The sequence below is a fragment of the Populus nigra genome, chromosome 16 (assembly GCF_951802175.1).
Source record: "Populus nigra chromosome 16, ddPopNigr1.1, whole genome shotgun sequence".
Lineage (NCBI taxonomy): Eukaryota > Viridiplantae > Streptophyta > Magnoliopsida > Malpighiales > Salicaceae > Populus > Populus nigra.
The window spans coordinates 2,168,709-2,189,150 of NC_084867.1; the positions used below are offsets into that span (position 1 = coordinate 2,168,709).

At 31.0% G+C, this 20,442-nt stretch overlaps 3 protein-coding genes across 4 annotated transcripts; 1 reads left to right on the forward strand and 2 right to left on the reverse strand.

Annotated features, from left to right (window-relative positions):
- Positions 1-4,060: 4,060 nt before the first annotated feature.
- LOC133675355 (nascent polypeptide-associated complex subunit beta-like) lies at positions 4,061-6,216 on the reverse strand. The gene is made up of 6 exons (XM_062096709.1): positions 6,072-6,216; positions 5,442-5,509; positions 4,861-5,009; positions 4,706-4,762; positions 4,453-4,491; positions 4,061-4,348 (listed from the first exon to the last, which is right to left on the reverse strand). Exons 2-6 carry the CDS (start codon positions 5,507-5,509, stop codon positions 4,170-4,172), a joined length of 492 nt encoding a protein of 163 aa, XP_061952693.1. The 5' UTR covers positions 6,072-6,216; the 3' UTR covers positions 4,061-4,169.
- A 4,712-nt stretch (positions 6,217-10,928) lies between these two features.
- Positions 10,929-12,758, reverse strand: LOC133675663 (kinase-interacting family protein). Its single transcript, XM_062097113.1, has one exon. It carries the CDS (start codon positions 12,137-12,139, stop codon positions 11,117-11,119), a length of 1,023 nt encoding a protein of 340 aa, XP_061953097.1. The 5' UTR covers positions 12,140-12,758; the 3' UTR covers positions 10,929-11,116.
- A 3,042-nt stretch (positions 12,759-15,800) lies between these two features.
- LOC133675723 (NAC domain-containing protein 54) lies at positions 15,801-19,071 on the forward strand. Of its 2 annotated transcripts, none has more exons than XM_062097183.1 (3): positions 15,801-16,002; positions 16,176-16,456; positions 18,455-19,071. In XM_062097183.1, exons 1-3 carry the CDS (start codon positions 15,846-15,848, stop codon positions 18,743-18,745), a joined length of 729 nt encoding a protein of 242 aa, XP_061953167.1. In that variant the 5' UTR covers positions 15,801-15,845; the 3' UTR covers positions 18,746-19,071. The 2 variants fall into 2 exon arrangements, with proteins under 2 accessions (XP_061953167.1, XP_061953168.1); XM_062097184.1 differs by having other exon boundaries at positions 16,176-16,453.
- The last annotated feature ends 1,371 nt before the right edge of the window (positions 19,072-20,442 follow it).

Below are 20,442 nucleotides of genomic sequence, written 5' to 3' on the forward strand. Positions count from 1 at the left end.
TAAAAATACATTACATTACAATAAATCAATCAAAGTTAATTAAAAATCAAAACCCCTCTTTTGCATAATTTCTAACTTTCTATTTTGAAAATACACTGCAGAAATTGGATCCAAATTAGAAATATTCATTTTCATAATTTGTTCTTCTTTCTCAATCCTGTCCAATTCTTGTTTCTCTTGACTTTGTTGAATCATCATGGCTTGTTACTCTAACATAATTTTCCTGTTTTGTTTCTTCTGATCCTCAATTTCAACTAGAGTATCCCTGAATTGTTGTAAGAGATTCGTTACAGTTACATCCTTAACTTTATCTTTTCCTTGTCTACGTTTAAGTCGTTCCTTTGCAACCTTCTGACCGATTAGTCTATCTTGATAAATCAATGGTTCACTATCTTCTCCTAAACTAACAGAATCAGGGGTAGATGGAGTTGATGAAGCCGGACTTGCATTGACATGACCTTTTTGTTTCTTGTTTGACCTTTGATGTTGACTTGCACGCTCAAATTGTCATTTGGGTTCTTTTCTTAAGATAACCTAACAATGTTCTAGTTGAAATCATTTGCCAACGCAAGAAGCATACATTTGCCGAGCATCATTAATCTGGTAAATAAATAAATAAATAAAATAATGTTAAAATATATGTTAAACAATTTAACATAGAAATGAATATTAACATTACCCTTGATTCTTCGGTCATTCCACTTTGCTGACGATTTTCAATTTGAGTAACAAATCCAACAAATTTACCGACTTCTCTATTTATTTCTTGACATCTACTTGAGATGCTTATTTGTGAACAATTATTCAAGTTTCCTCCATTCTCTACAAAGTAAGCATGTACGCGAGCCCAGAACTGTTTTGTTTGTTGTTCAACTCCTGTAATTGGATCCTTGCTTGTATTTGGCCATGCAGAGACAAGTAAACAATCCTCCTCTGGTGAGAAATTTTTACTTCTTTGTGTTTTTTTTGTTGAATGGACATTTAAATTCGAACATGTTAAGTCATCAATTAATTAATTAGAATCACTTGGTTGAGAGAGAATATCTTCTGACTCACTAATAAGAAAGTTGGTAAAAGAGCTTGGAAAATTTGAATCCATCTACATTAAAAAAAAAAACTCAAGTTAAAACCTTATAAGAGAGTGTAAAAGAAGCTCACATTCAATATCTAGCAATTTTGTAGTTTTCATACATGCGAATTAATAATAAGCATTGCCTCCTACTTGTTCTAACATAACAATTTGATCATTTTTTGGAACTAAAAGAGAATCGATATACTAGTTTAATTGCATTTTCAAGAAGACAAGATATAATTGACCTCAAATTAAAACAGACAATCAAAAATAAATTTTAAATATGTAACTCTATCTTTTATTCAATATGAACTACCATTATTAATTCCTCTCAATTTTATCAAAGATAACAACATAAATAAAAATTGTCTTCTTTAACCCATATTAAAAACATAAAATAATAAAGAAATAAAACTCATCACAAATATTAAATTAACAACAAAAGGTCTAAAAAATCAAGAGATATAAAAAAAAAATAGAAAAAGCTTTTAAACAATCATACTTTTAAATTTCAGCTAATTAACACAACCGATGTTAATAATTAACCGAAGAATAATTGATTCTTGTTTTTTAAAATTTGAGAGAAGGGTGAGGCACAATACAAAAATTTAAAACTACAAGTTTTTTCTTTATGTATTTATAGAAAATTTCTTCTATATTAAAATAAAAAAAAGTTGTTGGCCAACGACTATAAAAATAGTCGTTGGCCAACAACTATCATTTTGGCCATTTCTACAGTTAAATGTAGAAATGGCTGTTAAGGAAACAAATAGCCATTTTGGCTATTTGTTTAGCTCCTCTGTTGGAATGCAAACAGTGAAGAAATAAAAGGCAAATGACGTTTGGCTTCTCATTTAACTACTCGGTTAGAGCTGCTCTTACAATTAACACGCCAGTCCATCGTGTAAAGGTGTCACCCTGCCACTTCTAAACAACAAAATTATAGCACTCGGTCAGTTGTCAATATCAAGGCTCAGGCCACCAACTTTACTCGTTCAACCTCAACCTAATCGTGCCGGTGGAAAATCAAGGAGGCACATGACCATCTACATGCCACCCTGATTTATTTGTTATTTTCAAATTATACAGGATAAAATGATCTTTTTTTTTAATACAGTAACATGACTTAGCTATAGCTAAAACCAAAGAAATTAAAACTAACATTCAAGGGCATTTTAGTCTTTTTAATTTTTTAGCAATATTAAATTACTCAATTACTCTTAAAGAAAAATCTAATAAATTATCTTTTAGGGCTTTTTCATCTTTTCATCATGATTTTTTTTTTGTTAATATCAAGTTGATTCAGGGATATTTTTGTATTTGATCAAATATTAAATATTATTAAAAAAAACTTGATGGCATGCTTACGGTGCATTTGTGGCCTTTTGGTGACCAAATGTCACCTTTCATATTGGTGTTTGTTCATCTCAGTATACTCTCGGTGATGAAGCAGTGCATGTGCTCAATAGCCCTCCGGTTTGGCACCAATAATCTTTTTTTTTTCTCTCCTCCTATATTTTCTCACCTGCCTCGTTTAAAAATTCAAAGCAACCCTTTAATTTGTTATTCCTTTAGATTTAGTACATATTCTTTTTTTACTTTTTTTTTATTTTGAATAATTTATAAAATTAGAATTATTTTTCGATTTCACCTCATTTAATTTTTTTCATCTTTCAAATTTAGTTTTTATTCTTTTAATTGCTATTTGTTTTATTTGAAATAGTTTTTGAATTAATTTTTTTATTTTATTATTCAATATTAAATTGTTGAGAATTGAGCTTTTTTTACTGCACCTAGGTCTAGGATTTCAAAAGTTGCGAGTTTTAGAGATTAACCAAAATTTAGGAGATTTGCCCGAGTTTGCTTGGTTTTTTCTTTTTTAATGCTCGTGTTTTTTCAGTTTCATCATTGATCATTTACTCAATTGGAGATTGTGTTGTTATTTTTATTTATTTTCTTTCTATAGAATTTCCCATAAATTTTGAAAATGAGCCTGGTTATCTTGATTCTTTTTATTTGTCGTTTTTTAATGAATTTACTTTGGGATTTTTTTTAAATTGATATTTAATTTTTAATTTTATCATTTAATATTAGATTGTTTAAGTTTTTTTTACAGTGGCGTCCTTCAAAGTTGAAAGTTTTTGAAATTGAGCTTTGTGATTTTCTTCAATTTTCTTTTTATTTATTTATCTCAATTTCATCACTTAGATCATAAGTTTGACGGGTTGATTTAGATTGATTCGCTTTTTTATAATTAAATACTTGTTACGTTTTGTTTTTAGCATTGAGTTATTTTGAAATTGAGTTTAGTAATCTTTTTCACTTTGCTTTCTATTTAGTTATCTCATTCACATTATCAGAATCGTGTTTTCATTAGCTTATGAGTTATTTTTTTTAATTGATTTTTATTTTATTTTATCCCTTTAAGTTTGATTTCTTTGGAATTAAACTTTAAATATTTTTTTTATGAACTTTAAACTTTTTTACTTGCTTAATAACTTGACTTGTATATATTTCACATTTTTTTCCAGTTTTTTTTTTTCCATTTAATTAGTTGGAATCCTACCTTCATTACCTTTCTTTGTTTTGGTGACGATGTTCTTTTATAGTAGGTTTCAATGATTTTTTATATAAATTAGTTCATTAACTGTGGTATCTTTTATTCTATTAGATAATAAGTTTATACTTTTTAACTCAGTCAAATCTATACCCCAAATCGGTTTTTTTTTAACCAATAAAAAAAGATTCCAGCCCATGACATAGCACAAGCCCACAAATGACTATAGCCCAAATTACAATGATCTAATACACTGGACACTAGATGTGTCCTAAACTTCTCTCCCTGACTTATTTCTCAAGAACTACAATGATTCACGCATTGCCATGGCTATGCCGCGACATTCAATCAGGAAGCACAGACTTGGTAAGCAAATATCAATCACGAATTTCTGCAAAGCGTAATGAATCGAAACTCTAACACAACAACCATAAAGAGTCACTGAGAACATAAGATTAAGATTGATGTTATTAGAAAAATGGGTAACACTTCAAAAACACAGGAAGTATATAAAATAGCACAAAATCCTTCTAAATCTCTCTAAGAAGCAGCAGCTTTACCCTCCTCTGCTGCAGCTTCAAAGGTCTCCCCAGGCACAAGATCCGGGACATCATCATCATCATCCTGTGCAGCTGCATCTGCAGCGGTAGCACCTGCACCAGGTGCCTGCTTCTGGATCTGCTCCGCCAATTTCTTCAGGTTGTCCAAGTTATCAGGACCTGCAGATAGAGAAACAGAAGAGTAGAAGATAGTTCAAGCATCAGTTAAACTTCACAGATGACAGATGATTACATTTATAGGGAATAGATTCAAAAGTGCATACCTAAATGACTGAGAACCTGAGGGAGAATATCTTGCAATTCTGGAGAAAAAAAATCAGAACAAATTTGCATGTCAGATATCATTCAACAGGAAAGAGCAAACTAAAGAGTTGTAAACTCCCTTCGAGAAAACCAAACTCAACATGGCAAGTCCAAGAACATTTAACCAAGAGGTATACAGATATGTTCCACCAATTAACAGACAAGATTTACTTTTCATTCCCAGGTTTTATATAAAAAGTCTTAGAGCCATACTCTTAGTTTGTGGAGCACCACTAACAACCCACGTGTTGGCAGCAATGGATGCTTGCACTGCAAAATTAAAACCAAAATAATAATCAGCAAGAAATTGACCACGAGAATTTGGAAGATCCGAATATATCATGTCCATGTAAAGTAGTCAGCTTTACCTTTGGGATTTAGAAACTGGATAACCATGTCATCCTTGAATATGTTGACTTCCTCGATTGCAGGTATAGCATTCACTCCAATTCTCTTCAGGGTGCTCTGAAGCCTTTTATCATCTGTAGTAGTAGTCTTGTGTATAGCCTTCTTCTTCCTTCAGTTATAAGCATAGATTTAAAAGAAACTCATTGGAGGTAAACAACAGAAAAACACAATATACAACACAGTAGCCATGATCTATATTTTCAGTTAGTTTAACTACTTAATAGAAACATATGTTTGAATTCCATGCAAAATGTCCAAATTCAGGAAACCCTCTTCAGAACCACCCAGTGGCCATTACTTAAACCAGCCAAAAGAAATAAAATTCAAGTTGTGATTAGCGGTAAAACAAAAATAAAACATGTGCACTCCCAAGGACACAAATCAATATGCCACTCAGCTGACTATCTCATACAAGCAATTTCAAATAAAACAATTTCATTCTTCAAATTACACTTATTTTCATTTCTAAACACAATATCATTTAGCTAATTGATAAATTCCAGTGAAAGCTGGAACAGTTGCAATGGAATAGTCTTCCCACCTTCTCACACTACCCTTTCCACCAGTGCGAACTGCACTGGCCATCTTCATAAGCTTCTCCCGATCCATCTGCAAGAAAAGAATTTTACGCACATTGGCCAATTAAAACCTGAACATGAAAACCCATGCAAGGAATTCGAAGAAAAACCATACGTGTACAACAAGGACCAAACCACAGCAAGATTATATTTTGCCAGTTTGTTCCATTAAGCGAATCATAACCTAACCTAAACCTAGTTAACCATCTTACTTAGGAGATACCAATCTCTAAAACCTCCAAAAGTACTGAAATTTCATAGTTAACTCAAATCTTGATAATTTAACTCCAAAACAAATCAAATTAATCACATCATGAGAAACAGAACACTTTCTTCATTAAACATCCTAAACAAAGATTAATAGTTTCTTTACTTATAGCCACAGGAAGCATGAAATCAAGTCCCACCCATCTCAACAAACAGAACCCATATCACCAAAAACTCCTAAAACAGTAACACACTAGCATTAACTAGAAAGGAATAAAAAGATACAAACTTTAACAAGATTAAAAATTAAAATCCAATAAAAGAAAACAGCAAAACAATTAAAAGCAAGTGTAAAATAAATGAATGAATCTAGGGTTTTTGTTTACCTTGGTTAGTTTAGTGGGTTTTGGGAGATAAGGAGCAGTGTTTTTTAAGCTCTTTACAGGCGGCGCTAAGAGGGGTGCCCTTTTTATTCGCTATGTATTTGAGCCTCTTTAAAGAGGATTACTTTAGTAGATCTGACGGTTGCAATGCAATGTCTTACCACGTGTGAAGATCTTAAGAATGTTTTGCTGTACACCTATTTTCCTGTGATGCTCTTTAGTACTTCTCTACTCTCTGTCTCTATAATTTTGCAGCGCACGCTTTGCTTGCGTTTCGTTTTCGTTTCGAGTTTCGGCCAGTTAAGATTGCGTTTTTGGGTCAAAAGGTTTATTGCAGGGCCCGGCTAATATCCAGCCCAATACAAGTCCAGAGAATAATCACTAAAGTAATTGCTCTGCGCTTCACTGCTATCATAGCACAGGCATGTGTTTTTTTATGTTTAAGAAATATTTTTAAAAAGTTTTGAATTTTTGAATTATTTTTTTGGATTGTTTTGATAGAAAAATATTAAAATATTTTTTTAAAATAAAAAAAAATACTATTTTAATGTATTTTCAAGTAAAAAATAATTTGAAAAGCAGCTGTTATTACAATCTCAAACACTACCTAAAAGCAAGAAAAGATACATAATTGCTAATGTTTTTTTTATTTATAGGTAAAATTTAAATTATTAATTTAAATTTAAATGAATTAGTTTCTATTTTAATATTAAAATTTTGATTGACTTGAGTTAACCGATTTAATTTCACAAATAAATGACTTGAGCCATGGACTTGACTTGATTTAATAACATCAATTTTTGAAATATTTTTTATTTCACTAAATTATAATAAAATCATACACTATTAGAAAAATAACCAGTTAAAATTTAAAATAATAATAATAATAATAATGGATTGCTAATATTATAAAAAGAAAAATAAAGTAAAAATTGAATGTTATTTAATAAAATAATATCTAAAATATATTATTGATGGTAAGAATTTAATAAATTATTAATATTTTAAATAAATTAAATTTAAATAAATGAATAAACAAAAACAAAAAAGTTAGATACACATGCCTAACCTAAATTAAAAAACCCAAATGTGTTTCAGCCTTAAAACTCAGGGCACGAATGTGCTTTTTTTTATTATTATTTTCCTTCGGAGTAATCATCTGTTCCCATCCCATTTTCTTAATTAAGCAAGCAACATGTTGCTTTTTTTTATTATTATTATTAACATAGATATTCGAATTAGCTTGCACGTATTTTAACTAATAAATTTCTTGGTTTCAATCTCTTACTACTAAACCACCTACTAGATTGAGTTAACAAATCTGTTGTTTCTAGAATTTGGCCACTATTAGGCGCTTAAAAACTTAACATGGGACTTTTCGGCTTAAAATTTTATTTTCATTGTTTTTATATAACTCAAAACACTTTAAAAACACCATAAAATCAATATAAATCACCTGAAAGCCACTCGAAAAAAAAAATTGAAAATATAAAAAACAAACCGGATTTGTTGTTCCTGCTATTTCTACAGAAAAAATTACCATTATCAAATTTTACTTGTTGAATAGAGTTTTTTAATATTAAATTTGATCATTTTAGTTGCTATAATCTCAACAACAAATCATTTTTTTTTTGCCGATGACTTTCTATTCTTTTTTAAACTCAAGCACGAAAAATAAGTTTAGATTGGATCTTTTCATGAAAAAATTGGATTTCATTTTTTTGATTCCACACTTGCAGGAATGTTTATTCTTATATAATAGTGATACTATTGCGGTTGCTATGTCCCCTCTAGTTTGTTTGTTGTTTTTTCTTTCTAGGCTCTCAACCCTTTTTACTATATATATATATATATATATATAAAACTATATGTTATAATTATATAAGAAAAAAAATAATGAAGAATCTTAGAACTGGCTCTAAATCTAATGAAGAAAAAAAAAATCCTTCCCTCTACTTCAAATTCCATAAATATTGGTGGGAATAGAGTATAGCTGGTTATATATCCACGCAATTTCCCCCCAGCCAGATCAAAGGGATGAAAATAAGTTGAGTGAATGGTAGGTGACAGCAGTTGTCTCCGATCAACCAAACATAACATGTGGATGATAGGTGATAAAAGTACAAATTAAAAGATTGTTTTTTTTTAAAAAAAAAATCTAATGCTTATTAGAATTTACTAGATAGACGACCCGCATGTTGTTGCAGGTGAATTTATAAATAATATAAATTGATTTTGTAATGACAGTTGAAAATTAGATTTGCAATTTGAGTTTGACAACCATAATAGATTTAAGAGCCTTGAGTCTGGAAAAAATATCAGATCCAAGTAACTTGAGTTGACACACCTGCCAAATCCAAGTTTTCAAGTTTCTAGAGTTTGGTTTCTCTAATAATAATATTTATAATAATATTAAACTTGTTTGACGTAAGTTCTTATAATTTTTAATTTTTTCAAGTTAAATTTATAATTTTTTTAAAAAAATAATAATATTTTTTTAAAAAAGTTTATTAATAGTGATGATGATAATAAAAGTAATAGTAATATTGACAACAACAATAATAATTTTTAATTTTACCCTTCAAATTAAATTTATAATTTTTTTTTAATAGTAATAATATTGTTTTCAAATTTATTAATAATTATATTAGTAATATTAAACCCTACCAGACCCATTTAACTTGGGTCAGGAACATCAGCCTGACCCATGTTACTTGGGTGTGGCACACCAGCCGAACCTAATTAACTTGGGGCTGACACCCCGGGTTGACTCAAGTTATATGGGTTTGGCTCAATTGCCGAACTCAAGTTACTTGAGTCTGGTATGCTAGTTAGACCCATGTAACATGGATCAGGTACCTCTGTCGGATCCAAGTTTCTTGGGTCGGGTTCCCTGCTAGACCCAAGTTTATGGAGTCTGACTTTTCTAATAATAATAAAAAATAATATTTATAATATTAGTAATAATATTAAACTTGTCTTACCTAAGTTCTTATAGTTTTTAATATCTTCATATCAAATTTATAGTTTTTCTTTGATAATAATAATATTTATTTTTAAATTTAAGAATAAGAATAATACTAATACTAATAATAATAATAAAAAAAACAACAACAACAACTTTTTATTTTACCCTTGAAATCAAATCTATTATTTTTTTAATAGTAATAATATTTTTTTTCAAGTCAATTGGGTGTGGCAGATGCGCCAGACCCAATTAACTTGGGCTAGGAACCCCAGTCCCAGCCAAATCCAAATAACTTGGTTCTCACACCTCAGCCAAATCCAAGTTACATGGGTTTGGTGTGTCATCCGAACCCAAGAGTCTTGAAAGGCATACGCAATAATAATAAAAATAATAAAAACAACATAATAATAATTTTTAATTTTACTTTAAAAATCAAATATTTTTTTTTAATAGTAATAATATTTTTTTTCAAAGTTATTAATAATAATAATAATAATAATATTTATAATATTAATAATAATATTAAACTTTGCCAGACCTAAGTTAATTGGGTCTGACGCACCTTTTAAACTCAATTAACTTGGGTCGGGAACCCCAGCCAGACCGAAGTTACATGAGTTCATTTATTAATAATTATATTAATAATAATGACAATAATAGTATTTATAATATTATTAATAATAATAAATCTTGTCAGATCCAAGTTAATTGGGTCTGGAGCACTACTAAACCCAATTAACTTGGATTAGGAACACTAACCAAACTCAAATACCTTAGGCTCGGCTCTTCGACCGGACCCAAAAGCCTTGAAAGATATCTGTTTTTCATCGTGGATTCACATAGTAAATAGTACAGAGAGAGACATCCTAGAAAACCAAAATAAAAAAGGTTTCAACAAAAAAAAGAGTCTTTTACTGTGGATTTAATAATTATAATTTATTTTAATTTATCTAACAATTAATTCTACACATTATTGATTTATAACAATTAATTATCATTATTATCATATGCTCGTAATAGTATATTAAACTTCAATTACAAAGTAAAGATTGAAACTTAAATTGATTTTTTATAGGATTTGAGTGATGTTAGATTCTCAACAAATTGGTAAAATTGCCGAACCCAATCCACTTTAACCTCGATTTGAGTTGTTGGGTAGTTAGAAAATCAGTGAAATTTCCATCCCCATCGGTCTATAAAAAAAAAACAGCATAACAATTAAAAATAAAATAAAAAAAATCTAGATCATTTATTACACACTTATTAAACTAAATAAGAGATTTAAAATTTATTTGATTATAAGGTAGCGATTATTTTTTATTTTAAATTTATTTTTGATATCAACACAATAAAGCAATATGAAAATACCAAAAAATCATTAATTTAAATTAAATAAAAATAAAAAAATTAATTTTTTTGAAAAACATTTTTAAAATAAAAAAATAAATGGACTATTAGAGTATTATCTAGGTTGAAATTTTAGTTGATATAAATAAAATACTAATTAAGTAAAACCTGACTAACCTAATTGATTCAATACTAAAAAATAAAATTTATTTTATTAGTAAAAATAATTGCCTCAAGCTTCCTCCATTATCTATTAACCCGACACTATTCCGGCTAAAAGTTTTGGGACAGGCAGGGCAGGCAAGACAACTGTAAAACATGTGAATGAAAGGAACTATAAAACAACTTTTGTCTCCGATCAACAAAACATGTGGATGATAGGTGACAACAGTTGAAATAAAAAGATTTTTTTTTACTGGTTATTTTTTTTTAATTTAATAATATTTATTATAATTTATAGTTGATAATTTATTTTAATTTTCCTAAATTCATAAAACCTATACACTGAGTTCTGAAGCCAGGATCAGGATATTTCCGTTCAGACATTGTTCACCAACCAAGACTTCAATGAATAACTTCTCATGGCTAGTCAAATCATTTAATTAGATTAACATTATAATTTCCATCAGGCTCAAACAGAAAACAAGACCAGAAGAGAGAACTAACGATATCAGCTGCCTGTAACTCCATCTGATGCAGAGGTGGTAGCTGTCTGGAAACTAGCCACGCCATGTCAAGGGGAGCACTGAAAGCCACACAAAAACATGTCCATGTTCTTGACCTTGCTCCACCATTTTGACCATCCACCATTCCCAACATATGCTTCATTCTTTTTCTTCAACTTCAGCTTCTCCAGTTGGAAGCAACAACCCACAAAAGCGACCCCACCATCTTTGCTGCTGCTGCTGCTAATTTTATCTTCCTGATGCTCCTCTTTCTTCAACAACTGTTGATAGTACTCCTTGTTTCTCATCTCCAACCCATATATCTGCCCTTGAAGATCCTCAATTTTCCTAGTTAGCATACAAACCCTGTGGTCCTCCCTCATCTTTAACACACACCTAGCAAGTTCACCAGCTTTCCTCTTCATGAACATAGCCTCAGATGACAACCCTTTGTTTTCTTCCAATAAAGCTTGCATTTTGTACCCCAATCTAACATTCTCATTCTGTAACACTATCCTCTCTGACTCTAACACCTCAAGAAGTTTCTTTAACAACTCTACTTTCCTCCATATTGATTCTTGACCTAGCTGCTGCTTCTCCATGTCACTAAGCTGGTCTGCTAATATGTCATTCCCTACATTCTTCATTACGAGATCCGCTACAATCTCATCAATGCCAAGAATGGTATTACATCCATCTTGAAAAGGGGTCGGCGGTTGTTGGTAAGACAGTGAGCTCTCAGCATCCCAATCAAGAAACTGGCAGCTGCTAGATCCACGACTGTCTTCTTGATCTTGATCATCATCAGAGGTGATTGACATTGGAGAAGAGAGATGTTTGCTAAGTCTCTTGCCCTTCTCCATTCTATTGCATCTGTCCAGCAAGATTGTGTACCCATTGTACAAGTCTTGAAGCGAAGCAAGAAGTTGAGGGCGTTTCTGGTAGTACCATTCAGCTCTCTCAGCAAAACTATCACCACATCCCATGTCTTCTTCTGATTTGAAGTACTTAAGCAACATTTTCACTCTCTCATCAGCTCCCTCAGTAAGTAACCCACCTGAGGTGTTTTGAAGTAAAGAGATGTCACCCATTTCAGCTCATAGGAATGGCTAGCCAGTCATGTGAATTGCAAGCTGTGAAAGTTGTTTGTTGGCCAAGGATGACTCTTCATATGAGTGACATCCATATCAACATGTCATGGACCCACCCCTGCAAGGAAATTGTACAAACCCTGATCTCTCTAGCTACACTGCTACACATGGGAGGACTGACAAAATTTTGCTTATAAATGGTAACAAAAGAAACAGTGGCGAAGATGGAAACTGAACAGTGCTATTTGAATGTTTAAATCGCATTTCCCCTTTCATTTCTGGTTCTGTAACCCTCCCATCAGACCAAAATGTAAGGTTAGGATACAAAGGTCAGCATCAAGGATGATGCCCCCTCCATCAATAAATTTTCCTAGTTTTGATCTACTCTTCTTACTTGCGGGGCATGACATGGACGTAGACCTCTTTTCCGTGATGATTATATTTTCTGTAATAATTAAAAATAATCAAGGACTTTAATGCAGTTTTTTCTCCAAAGTCGATAGATGGATGCATTGACCAGGCACACAATTCAAACATGGAGCATAAATAAAGAAATAAATTTTGTGTTGGAGCACAGAGAGGTCTCTGTTACAAGAATCATGCAACGAGGCTTTGGATTAGGTGTGTGACAGTGATGGCAGATGGGATTCCAGATCTTGCTGTAAAAAAATCAAACTTTAAACAAAACAGCACGAATATAGCAGTACTGAAAACAGAAAGATAAATCACAAGTTGACAAAGGGTCTGACATGAGGATGTTTTCACAACCACACTCTTGAGTTTTCAAGTAAAAAAACCTCTTGCAATTTCTTGTGTTTAAAAAGAAAAAAGAAAGAGCTCCGAACATTTACTTCTGCAACGGAAGAAAAAGGGTCTTCGGGCCTTTCTCTTCTTCTCCCATGATCTCTAACAACATTGGGGGATTTTTAGACAGGGAGATTTTTTTTTTTCCCGATTTAAAGGGTATTCTTGGATCAACCTGTATGTTAATAGAAACTAAATCATTTTCTATATAATTTTAAAAACACACCATTCGGATCAATCTTGTAAATTTCACAATGCTTCGAGGGGTTATTGTAATTTGCCCTTTTATGTTTCATATAAAAAAAAATTGATTTTTGATTTACAAATGCAGCATGAAAAAATTAAAATAAATTGCTTTAAGTTTGCTGCAACATATTTAAAAATGTAGTTGTAATTAATTTTTAAAATATTTTTAATTCAGAAATATATTAAAATAATATATTTTTTTTATTTTTTAAAAAATTATTCTTGATATTAGTGCATCAAAATGATCTTAAAACACTAAAAAAATATTAATTTGAAGCAAATAAAAAAATAAATAAAAAATATTTTTTTTAAAAAAATACTTTTGAAATACAAAAATAAAACTAAAATGTCCATCCTTCATGGAACCAGGTGAGGGAAAGGTTATTTAAAGCCGTGGTTAAATTATATTTTTAATTAATAGTTTTTAGTGTTTTTTTATTTTAATATACTAATATAAAAAATATATAAAAATATTATTTTAGTATATTTTCAAGTGAAAAACACTCTACATTATAATTTCAAACATGTTATTAATACATAATCCTAGCTTCAATTTTTTTTCTTATGATGAACTTTTAGTAAAATTATCTTATAATAATTTATATTATGAATTTTGCACAAGTAAACACAATGTTTGTAATATTATCCAATTTTTAGATTATTTATTTTATTTTTCTATTTATTTTATTCGATATATTCATCTTTATCTTTTCAATGAAGAATTATTCAATATACAAAGAGGAGTACGACTCCTATTAATCTAATAATTTTCCCCTTGCAACTTGGTGTTCATGCATATCTTAGAAGATGTAAAACCAATGTAGAGAGGGCTCCTACTCCAACCATCTTTTGATCCAACTCAGTACTGGGCTACTTTGTAATGACTCGAGCCTAGATTGGTTCATATGAACAGAGCACTTTGATATGCACTAGCCCAAAAGACTTGTTTAATCGATACAAGAAAGATGCCCAAAATTTTCTGATAGCCCAAAAATCAAGAGCTGCCTTGTATAAAGATATTAATCGGGTTTAAGTTAAGCCTCACTTGGATAATTATTTAAGATTTTTATTTAATAAAACACTTTAAAAATAAATAAGATATATTTTTCAATTATATTTTATGAAATGAAAATTGTTTCCATTTAACAAAAGACTCCCAGTACAAAATGATGATTGCCCAATAAAGTTCTATTTGTTAGATATATATAAAAAATAAAAAAAATATTTTTAGAAGTCTCATTTATAATGTTATATAAGTTCCCATTCACCTTAAGCCAACAAACAACAATACGACACTTTTCTCAAGTAGTTATATCCCCTGAGCTTTTATTTTTTAAGAATGACTAATGTGGTTCATGGGAATTGGTGGATCTTTTATATATATATATATATATATATATATATATATATAAAAACCCTTAAAAAGGTTCGAGAATGGCTAAGTCAATGATCACCATTTGTTGCCCTGATCACCATAAGGAAGTGCATAAATAAGCTTTTCACAGGTTGTGATCCTAGGTTAAGATGTGTGGGTTTAATATGGGCGTTGTATTTAGACTTCTTGGTTGTTGGGCTTGACTAATAAATAAAAGTTTGCTTGAAAAAACAAATGTCGTGAAATATGAAATTTTCTGATGCTTAAGTTAATAGATAATAATAGAAATAAGGTATGAAAAGATTGATAGAAAATATGTGTAGAGAAGTGCTGAGTTTGAAAAATTGTGACATACTGATTTTACTTTGTGATCTAAGATATTTATAAATCTTGATAATGTTAGCTCACTTCATGAGTTGTGTGAAAATTAATCGGTGAAAACATTAATGCCCACCATTTTGACATGTTATTGGTGAATGTAAGTGACATGATGACTACATAGTCATTAGTCAAGAAAAAAAGGGCTCTAATTACATAAAATGTGATGTGTGTCTTTATATTATGCTCATAAAGAATATGTCAGTAAAAGCATAAAAAATTATATGCTTGGGCGGTGCATGAAACTACTTTTAGATTTTTTATAACTTAAAAAATAAAAAAAATATAAAAAATATTTTAGAGAAACAAAACCATATTGTTTGGGCTAAGCCCACACAATGTGGGGTTAATTATAACCACGTTATTTGGATCCAAACATTGCTAAGGTAACTTTTTTTAATGAAATTCTATTTACTATCACTTATAAACCATTTTTTAAAAAATCATTATTATTTAAGCTACGTTCACCCATAGTTTACTCTAAGATTTACATGATATATGTAGTGGAGCGATTTGCATGTCCAAAATTAAGCTTCAGATATATATCTTATGTAAACGCATGCCATATATAGCACAACATTTACATACAAATGCTCTTGAAATAAAGCTTGCTAATTAATAGAAAAAGAATCGATAAGGAAGTACGCACGCTACACTGTTGCTTTCTTTTCGGTGTATGTTTAGAACTTGAAACAGAAGAATCAAATTTTTATTTGGAGCAAGAATGACACGCCCGGCTTACAAGAAACGTTTGTCTAAGAATCTGTAAAGCGAAAGTGAAAAATGAGCCAATGACAAGGAGCTCTGCATCCTTTTTATATACGATGAGGGTAGTAGAGATCATGATAATGCAAAAGGAGTTTGCAAAGAGAGTAGTAGCTAGGTCATTGGGAAGGGAAAGAAATGTCACCGGTCGGACTGCCTCCTGGCTTTCGATTCCATCCAACCGACGAAGAACTTGTCAATTACTATCTCAAGCGTAAGATTAACGGCCAAGAGATTGACTTAGACATCATTCCTGAGGTTGATCTCTACAAATGTGAGCCCTGGGAATTAGCAGGTATATATCTATAAAACTACCTACTTTTTGTTACGTTCCCATTACATTTCAGCAGCATCGACAGATCTTTGGCATTCTACCGACAGTCAAGGCCATGCTCATGTCCTTACCAGAAGAATAAAGGGGCTGGTTCCATTGATCAGAACCTCTGTTGTTGTCTGTCTGTTTTGCAGAAAAATCATTCTTTCCAAGTAGAGACCCGGAGTGGTACTTCTTCGGACCCCGTGACAGGAAATACCCTAATGGGTTCAGGACTAATAGAGCAACTAGAGCTGGATACTGGAAGTCGACCGGAAAAGACAGAAGAGTGAACTGCCAGAATAGAGCCATTGGAATGAAGAAGACGTTAGTTTACTACCGAGGCCGAGCTCCTCAAGGGATTCGGACCGATTGGGTAATGCACGAGTATCGGCTCGACGACAAGGAGTGTGAAGACACCTCTGGAATTCAGGTAGTTCGTGCATTGTGCAAAATTGCGTGATTCATGATATTAATGATGGCTAACAAATATATAGTCATTTCTTCCATCAGTTCTTCTCTTAGTACGTATTTTCCTTTTGCTTCATGGGGCGATCGAGAGGTATACTAGGTCTAAACCATTACAATGAGTAATTATGGTAAATTTGTTATTTGTTTATATACTAATCTCAAATTTATTATTTCTTAATTATTACTTCTTTAACACAAAGCGATTGAAATAAGCAAGTCATACGTTCTGGTCTCTACATGGGGCAAATATATGTGATTGAATTAGGGGTAGGGGATGATCACTAACAATACCTTAATTATACTCTCTGCTCTATCACTGACATCACTCAATTTTAACCAAGATTAAATCGCCTCGAAATGCATGGCTAGCTTGATCACTCTTAATTTAGTTGCAAGCTAGCATAGAGCTGAACCGAGCTTCTCCTCTTCCTTCTTCTTTCACTAGAGAGAACGCAACTAGACCAAATATCACTTTCGTTTTCTGTTTTTTGTTTCTTTTCCCAAGGTAAAAAAGAAGAGAAAAATGCAGGACCACTGTTGGTGTTATCATCACACATTTTTCACCCTCGTCCCTTACAAGAGAGAATACCATGCACTAGACTAGACTGTGTTTTAATTATCCATGTTACCATCAATTTTCTTGATGCTTTTCTATTCTCAAGAAAAAATATAGGAGCATGAGTAAATCTCAAGTTAGACGATCATCACACTTTTTTTATTTTCGCTAGTTGACTTGGAAACCCTAAGTTTTAATGCCTCATCAGCAAACGGGAAAAGCAACATTTCCTTTGCTTTCGTTTGGTTTTTTTCACCACATCTCTTTTACGCCAAAGTACATAAAGCAAATAAAAGCATCATAATTGCTTGTTTTGTTTTTTGGATAATCATAATTGCATGTTTTTACGCTTAATAATAACTGTTGAATTACAAAACTAACTAGTTTCTGTGCGAAATATTAGTAAGATCATGGTATCCTGGTAGGGTACTGGAGAATATAATGAGGCGTAAGAACGTGACACAAGTGCATGATTTGCATGAAAAGTTTGAGGAATTTGGTTTTGATTGCTAGTCTCTCACCTGTTTTACTTTAAATATTTTATGACATACAATCTCTGACACATATATTCGTTGCTTCATCCATTGGAGTTAGATCCCCAAGTGGCGAAGCTTGGGTTCCACTTTGTTTTTCTGTAATGAGACAAAAGTTTTATCCTTCTTATGACTCAATCCCTCCTTCCATATCTATGAGTTCTTCACTTCTTTATCTTTTTACCTTCTCTAATCCACAAGTCTAGATTCCATGACTTGTAAAATGATATTTTAAGACTATGCTAACCCAAAAAGCAGTCCTCATCACTTTCATCTTGTAAGAGTGTGTCGGCTACCTTTTACTTTATTCCAATTGCTATCAAAATCAGCCAATTTACGTCAAAGTACCCATCCCCTACTAATTTAGGATTAAACACTTGTTAATCCCAGGGTAGCTAGCTTGATTTCTGATCCAGCAATGTCTTCTTTCCTTTTCTTCTTTGAAAGCTTGTATGTATAGTAAAATGGATACTTCCACAATTTCCTCTCGCCATATTTAATCTCGTTTAATTTGTACAAGGGGCCGGGAGCTTTTACCATTAAAAAGAAGAAGAAACGTAAATAGAACAAAATTATGAGCTGCCATTTATTGTATACCATGCATGCATCACCTACTTCCTCTCTCTCTGATATTAATGTAGTGTGTTGCAAGAGTGAAGACTACTGATTAAATGTCCAGACATGGTGAACCAGTCAAGTATTGAGGCTGACTTTGTCATGTACTAAAAGATTTCCCTCTGATAAGATAGCCAGCTTTAAACTTTATTTGCTCTCTCAATCGATCTTGCTGGAAAACTCGGATCTATCTTTCCATAATTTCCCCCTGCCTTGTCTTTTGTGCTTAAACACAAGGCTACCTTTTGTTTCTTTGCAGGATTCTTATGCATTGTGTCGTGTGTTCAAGAAAAACGGAATATGTTCTGAAATTGAAGAGCAAGGGCAATGCACAAGCACTAGTCTATCATTAATGGAGAGCTCACCACAAGGTGTGATAAATGAGTATGAAACAATGTCGCCAGATGTTCCCATTGCATCATCATCTTGCGTGGAAGAGGAAGACAAAGATGATTCATGGATGCAGTTCATTACAGACGAGCCATGGTGTTCTTCTAACAATGCCATGGTTGGTGGGGAAGAAATCTCTCATTCGACCTTCACTGACTAAGCAAGTCTAATTATCAAGTGATCATTGGTGGTGGTGAATAACATGATCGAGTTGATCAATATATTTTTCTTACAATAAGGCATCGAGTACAAATTAAAATGTTAGTAAGATCATTAGAAGGTTATTGTGTCTCATTGGTTTAATTATTTTTTCGTGGTTTTGGTTGGTGGTTTTGGTTGGTGCATGCATGGCCTCTCTAGCTAGAGCCAATTTATATCAAATGGCTTCATCATGATTTTTTATTTTTATTTTTTTTTACCTCTATTTGAGGTGATTTGGTGTTACTTGTGGAATAAAAGGGCATTAATGCTAATATTTTTATTTTATTTTTTCCTTTTTAAAATATTGTAACTTATTATTGTTACTAGCTACCTTGCTTTACTATATACTAGCTATCCATTGTGGCATTTCATATTATATTTACTCTTTAAAAAATGAAAATTAAGAACTAAGCATTAGATATAAGGTATTAAAAGTGGATATTTAATTTCTTCTCTTTAAACTACCAAATAATATTTTTATTAATATTGATTTTATCTCATAATTAATGCAGCATGATATATATATATAGAGTATAATTTAATTACATGAGAGACTCTATGTCGTTCGAGTGATATTGTTTATAATCCTACTACGTACAATATATTTGAGTTTTGACTAAATGATTTTAGATATTTATAAATGATAGACTTTGTGAATAATTTTTTTTTTCTTTCTCTTCTTCTCTTTTTAGTTTCAAGTAGCCATCATTTAGTGTATATTTTTACTATAAACAAATATTTTTATTTTTTTTAATTAAATTTTTTATTTTTTTAGATTTTTTTGATGTTATAATATCAAAAATAAAATATAAAATATAAAAATAAATTTATTTTAATATATTTTTAAATAAAAAACACTTTAAAAAATAACCATTGATATAATTTCAAAAACTAACCACAAGAACCTGGGCTAGCCCATGGCAGGAAAGATCTAACCAGTCCAATAACGTGTGAGCAACCTACGGAGCCCAGCCCCCAATCCCTAACCTATCAGCTCAATAAAAGAGAAACCCAAATAATACCAATGATATTCAGCATACCAGGTTTTAAGTTAGTTTTTAACCTAAAAAGGAGATGATGTTATGGACCCATTTTCTTTCATTATATATATATATTTTTAAAATTAATAGATAAAAAAATAATTTTTTTTTAATAAAATAAATTATAAAATAAAAGGACTGATAAATCTAATAAGAGTCTTTAATGTTGATGAAAGATCTTCTTTGTAATAATAAAAATATAGATGCACACTATAAATTATTATCTGGCTATTCTTTTTATTTTATATGTTTTTTTACCTTATCTTCAAGGTTAATTTTACTCCATAAGTATATATGATCTTCGTTTTATATAAATGAGTTATGTAAATACAACTTGTTTATCTAAAAATTAAGAAAAAAATTTAAAAACAAATTAAAATAATCTTTTTGAAGTAGTATACAATTATAAAAACAATCCAAAATATTAATTAATAATTTTTAAAAAATAAAATTAATCAATTAAGAAATAAGAAACAATATTAATTAAAATTTAAAATTTAAAAAAAAACAAAAAGAAAAAAAAAAAAAAAAGAGATCAGGTGCTTAGTAAGCCATGCCAAACAACATAGCTTATAAGAAAAAGGCCCAATGTAAATGGACTTGGAAGGTAAGGCTA

Coding starts and splice junctions, on each gene's coding strand:
- LOC133675355 (XM_062096709.1), bottom strand. CDS start 5,509: ATGGATCGGGAGAAGCTTATGAAGATGGCCAGTGCAGTTCGCACTGGT. Junction 4,763..4,860: donor CCAGTTTCTAAATCCCAAAG/GTAAAGCTGACT, acceptor TTAATTTTGCAG/TGCAAGCATCCATTGCTGCC. Junction 4,349..4,452: donor TCAGGTTCTCAGTCATTTAG/GTATGCACTTTT, acceptor CTCTATCTGCAG/GTCCTGATAACTTGGACAAC.
- LOC133675663 (XM_062097113.1), bottom strand. CDS start 12,139: ATGGGTGACATCTCTTTACTTCAAAACACCTCAGGTGGGTTACTTACT.
- LOC133675723 (XM_062097183.1), top strand. CDS start 15,846: ATGTCACCGGTCGGACTGCCTCCTGGCTTTCGATTCCATCCAACCGAC. Junction 16,003..16,175: donor TGAGCCCTGGGAATTAGCAG/GTATATATCTAT, acceptor TCTGTTTTGCAG/AAAAATCATTCTTTCCAAGT. Junction 16,457..18,454: donor ACACCTCTGGAATTCAGGTA/GTTCGTGCATTG, acceptor GTTTCTTTGCAG/GATTCTTATGCATTGTGTCG.